The sequence below is a fragment of the Gossypium hirsutum genome, chromosome D11 (genome assembly GCF_007990345.1).
Source record: "Gossypium hirsutum isolate 1008001.06 chromosome D11, Gossypium_hirsutum_v2.1, whole genome shotgun sequence".
NCBI classification, from domain to species: domain Eukaryota; kingdom Viridiplantae; phylum Streptophyta; class Magnoliopsida; order Malvales; family Malvaceae; genus Gossypium; species Gossypium hirsutum.
The window spans coordinates 4,509,458-4,513,602 of record NC_053447.1 but is presented as its reverse complement, the minus strand read 5'-3'; the positions used below and the strand labels follow the sequence as shown (position 1 = coordinate 4,513,602).

At 30.4% G+C, this 4,145-nt stretch overlaps 1 protein-coding gene across 1 annotated transcript; it reads right to left on the bottom strand.

The window, feature by feature from the left end:
* Positions 1-3,078: 3,078 nt before the first annotated feature.
* On the bottom strand, positions 3,079-4,145 carry LOC107942620 (basic leucine zipper 4). Its single transcript, XM_016876322.2, has one exon. It carries the CDS (start codon positions 3,855-3,857, stop codon positions 3,291-3,293), a length of 567 nt encoding a protein of 188 aa, XP_016731811.1. The 5' UTR covers positions 3,858-4,145; the 3' UTR covers positions 3,079-3,290.

The following is a 4,145-nucleotide window of genomic DNA, read 5'->3' as shown; positions in this document are numbered from 1 at the left end:
CCATCAACTAACTAATGGTCTAATTACCACATAAAGACCTCCAATTTAAAATTTCATATCAATTAGATACTTCTACATATAGAACTCAACTTTTGCACTATTTACAATTTAGTCCTTTTGACTAAATTGAGTGCCCAAACGTCGAAATTTTCGAACGAAATTTTTACGAAAATTTTCCGTGAAATTGTAGACCATAAAAATATAATAATAACCATATTTTCCCTCGTTGGATTTGTGGTCCCGAAACCACTATTCCGACTAGGCCCAAAATCGGGCTGTTACATAATTATTTTTAATTTATGTATTTTATAAATTGGTCGATTTTAGTTCTTATATTCTTTTAAATAACTAATTTTTAATGACGTATGTGAATTACATGTTGAATTTTTTTTATAAATGAAAAATAAATAATATTATATATAACATATTTAATATAAGCAAGATAAAATAAACAATATTTTATAAATAAAAAAGTTAAAAATAATATAAAAATTTAGAACTATATTAGGTAAATTATAATATTAAATTAAAATAATATTCATGATAAGTACACAAGATATTTACATTAAATTTATTAAATATGATTGATATTTATATATATCTATCTAGTGCTCTCTAATGCCATTGTTTGAAATATTTATACTACCAACGATGCTCTTATAACTGTAACACTAATTAAGTGATAATTAAAAGATAAAATTAATCTCTATTTATATTTAAGTTATAATTTTATTTTTATTATGTTAGTAAATGTGAAAATAAAATAATTCAGAATTTTTTAAAATTGTTATGAAAAATTTTATTAATAAGTGGATGTTCATCAAATCAAGATAAATTTGATATACATTAGGACTCTAATGTTTATTAGAATTAAACTTTTATATTATTTATACTTCTTATGTCTATAAATATAAACTTTGAAAAAAAAACATTGTAAACATCCCTTTTGATCTTTTACTCTCTTGTTTCTCTTGCTTTTACTCCCTCTATTATTTTATTTCATAACAAAAATAATATTTTAACCATAATTATCAATTATTTTGACTTATTGGTAGTGAGTATGCTTAGACTTTTATTCAAGTTATAAATCTATTTTAAAGTTAATAAATTTGTCACGACTTATTTTTATATAGAGTTATAGCTAATAATTCTAAATTAAATTATAAATATTTTTACATGTCAATTTAGTAATACAATAGAAAATAAAGGACATTCTCGTCGGTTCAAAAAATTTTCCTAACTCATGCTTTTATATATATATTATATAGATTATAGATTATATATATATGTAAAAATAATAAGCTAATATGATATTACACATGCGGAAATTCAATAAGTCGTCAACATGTGACATTCAATGAGTTGAAATATAGTTTATTTAGATACAAATAAAATGATAAAAATTATTTGACTATTTTCTTTAATTTTAGCGTTTACAAGTCATTAATATAAATGATTATATAGTAAAGTTTCCATTTTGTGTGAACTTAGTAAAAAAGGGTTGATAGCTTCGTTTTGTTTTGTACCTGAAAAGAAGATATTCTGTCTGTAATAGATTGGAGTTCTTCAGGTGGAGTCAATATTTAAGTTAAGTGAGTGGGGTGAGTTTATGTTTTGTCTTAATGTTATATTTTATTGAAGTTTAGTTGAATTCCAATTATATGCTTTGAATTTTATTTAAATTAATGAATTGAGTTTTAATTTCATTGCATCAAGTGTTCTTCATAGCATAATACTCTCTCCTTTGAATGGGGTAATTTAAGAATTATATAAAACATTTATTTAATATCACTTTATTAATCGACTTATAATGTATATTTTATATATTAAAAATAAGCTATATTATATTTATTGCATATTATAAATATTTAAATAATATATATAAGTTAATTAAATCGATTCAATTATGAATCTTAATAACTAATAAAAGACCGATAAAATCATTTTAAAAGAGTTCTTATTAAATCAAATTAACTGAATCAGTGTAAAATCAGTAAAATAACGGTGACAATAACTGGAAGGACTACTCTACCCTCCAATAATCTGTGATTATTACTTACCTCCTAGCTAGAGTGCATTTATTCAAGGCATGGCTGACGATACTTAGTTGGCACAAGAAATTGTTAGTAGGAAGAAGTTATTCCCTCAAAGTAGATCTCCAGTTAGCTAGATTTTGTACTAAATATTGCTGATGCTATGGGTCTACTAGAACAATTTGTGGGACTGGCTGCATTACGTTCTCTATCTATTTGAATGGAGACTTGGTGGGGTTCTTTAGGGGAGCTAAGCCTAAGGGTCTTAGGCAAGAGGATCACCTGCCCGCCTACCTCTTTCTCATTTCAATGAACGTCTTGCAATTGAGCATATGGGATATTTATATTTTACCCAAAATGTCAAAAAATAAAGCCCACTCATCTTTCATTTGCTGATAAACTTTTGATTTTCTCCACGGCCACTATGGATTCAGTGGTAGGGCATCTTGGACCAGTTTTTTCATATTTCTAAACTTCAATTACGATTACTAGCTGGATTGCGAAGCAACTCAGTTATGCAACTTATACCATCTGTGATTCTTCATATCCAAATTTGTTGTTCATTTTACCAAAAGCAGTACTTCAGAAATAATGTGTAAGTGTTATATATTTTTGGAAAGACAAGAATGATGCTACCATAGGAACCAGGGTTAGTTGGTTCCCTAAATATGAAGGATATTCTTGCGGCTGAGGGTTCATTGAGGATTGCCTGGTTGTAGGCACACACATATATATGTGTGTGTGTGTGTGTGTGTGTGTCTTGAAAGACAAATCATTATGGCAGGCTTCAGCAAGTGGAGATAAAAGCTGATCAAGTAGAAGAGCTGCAGCACATTCATCTACTTAATCATTGGGGGACGGCCATTTTTCTTTTTATATCTTCGAGACATTTTTAGATTTATATAAAGGTAAATGAATTTCAATGATTTGCTTTACGCACTAGCCACTAAGAATGGCCCAAAATAATATAGACATAAAGTAAAACGTAAAGTGGGAAAGCTTAAAACTTTGACGACTTTTAAATACTAACAAGTAACAAGAAGGAAAAACCAACAAAAATCTCTTATATATATATATACTGAAACCAAACACTGCACTAACTCTAGCTTCTTACACTAAAATACTCTGGTTTCTCAAAACAAAACCATTTCTGTTTCCATCATCCCCTCAGTTCGCGAAATTATTAATATATCCTAAAAGTAATTAAACCCACCATTATCATCCGATTATATATATTACGTATGTATGAATGCATGTTTAAGTGATTAATGGTGGGGTTTGATCGGACATGACAGTAACGACGTTATTGCATGGCCATGCAGATGAAAACTGCTGCAGTTGCTTCAATAGCAAAATTTGATGTATGTCCGATAATTTTCGTCGGAGAATACTATGTTCAGACCGGAGGCGGTCGTTGTCTGTTGCTACACGGTGAGAGTGGCACAAAACGAGCCTCAACTGGTTGGTCAGTTCTCTGTTCTCGAGTCTAAGCCGGTTCACCTGGTTCCTTAAGTTTTCTAAATGCTTCTGTTTACGCATCCGTGACCTCCTGGCTGATTCACGGTTCGATATCATGCGTCTCCTCTTTCGCTCGTCGATGACGGAGGAATCCGGTTGGTTTGGTTCATCCGAACCTGAGTTCGAATTTGTATGGCCCTGGAGTGGTTCATCTGAAACGGAACCCAATATTGCGGGTTCTATTGTTTGGGAAATGGAGAGAAGTTCCGAGCAATCCCACGGCGTGAAGCCGCTTTCCAAAGCCAGATATTGATCGTTGTCGAACATCAAACCGGAGGAAAAAACGGTCGGAACAGTGGACAACATGACTTTACTAGTGCTAATAAAAATGAAAAAAAAAAGAAAGTAAAAGGAAATAAATCAAAAGCTTGTAAAAGTATATGGGAAAGGAAGGAAGGAGGAGAAAAGGGAGGAAATGCAGCGTAGGAGGCTCATATTTATGGATGAATCCTGAGAACTGTTGTGGGCTCCATGTTACTTCATGAAAATTCAAATCAAGGGTATTTTTGTAAGTATGTCCTTTACATGCGTGTATAAACTGAATAGGTGTAAAAATAACTTCTCCTATAAATCGAATTTACGTATGCCTTTTTT

Coding starts and splice junctions, on each gene's coding strand:
- LOC107942620 (XM_016876322.2), bottom strand. CDS start 3,857: ATGTTGTCCACTGTTCCGACCGTTTTTTCCTCCGGTTTGATGTTCGAC.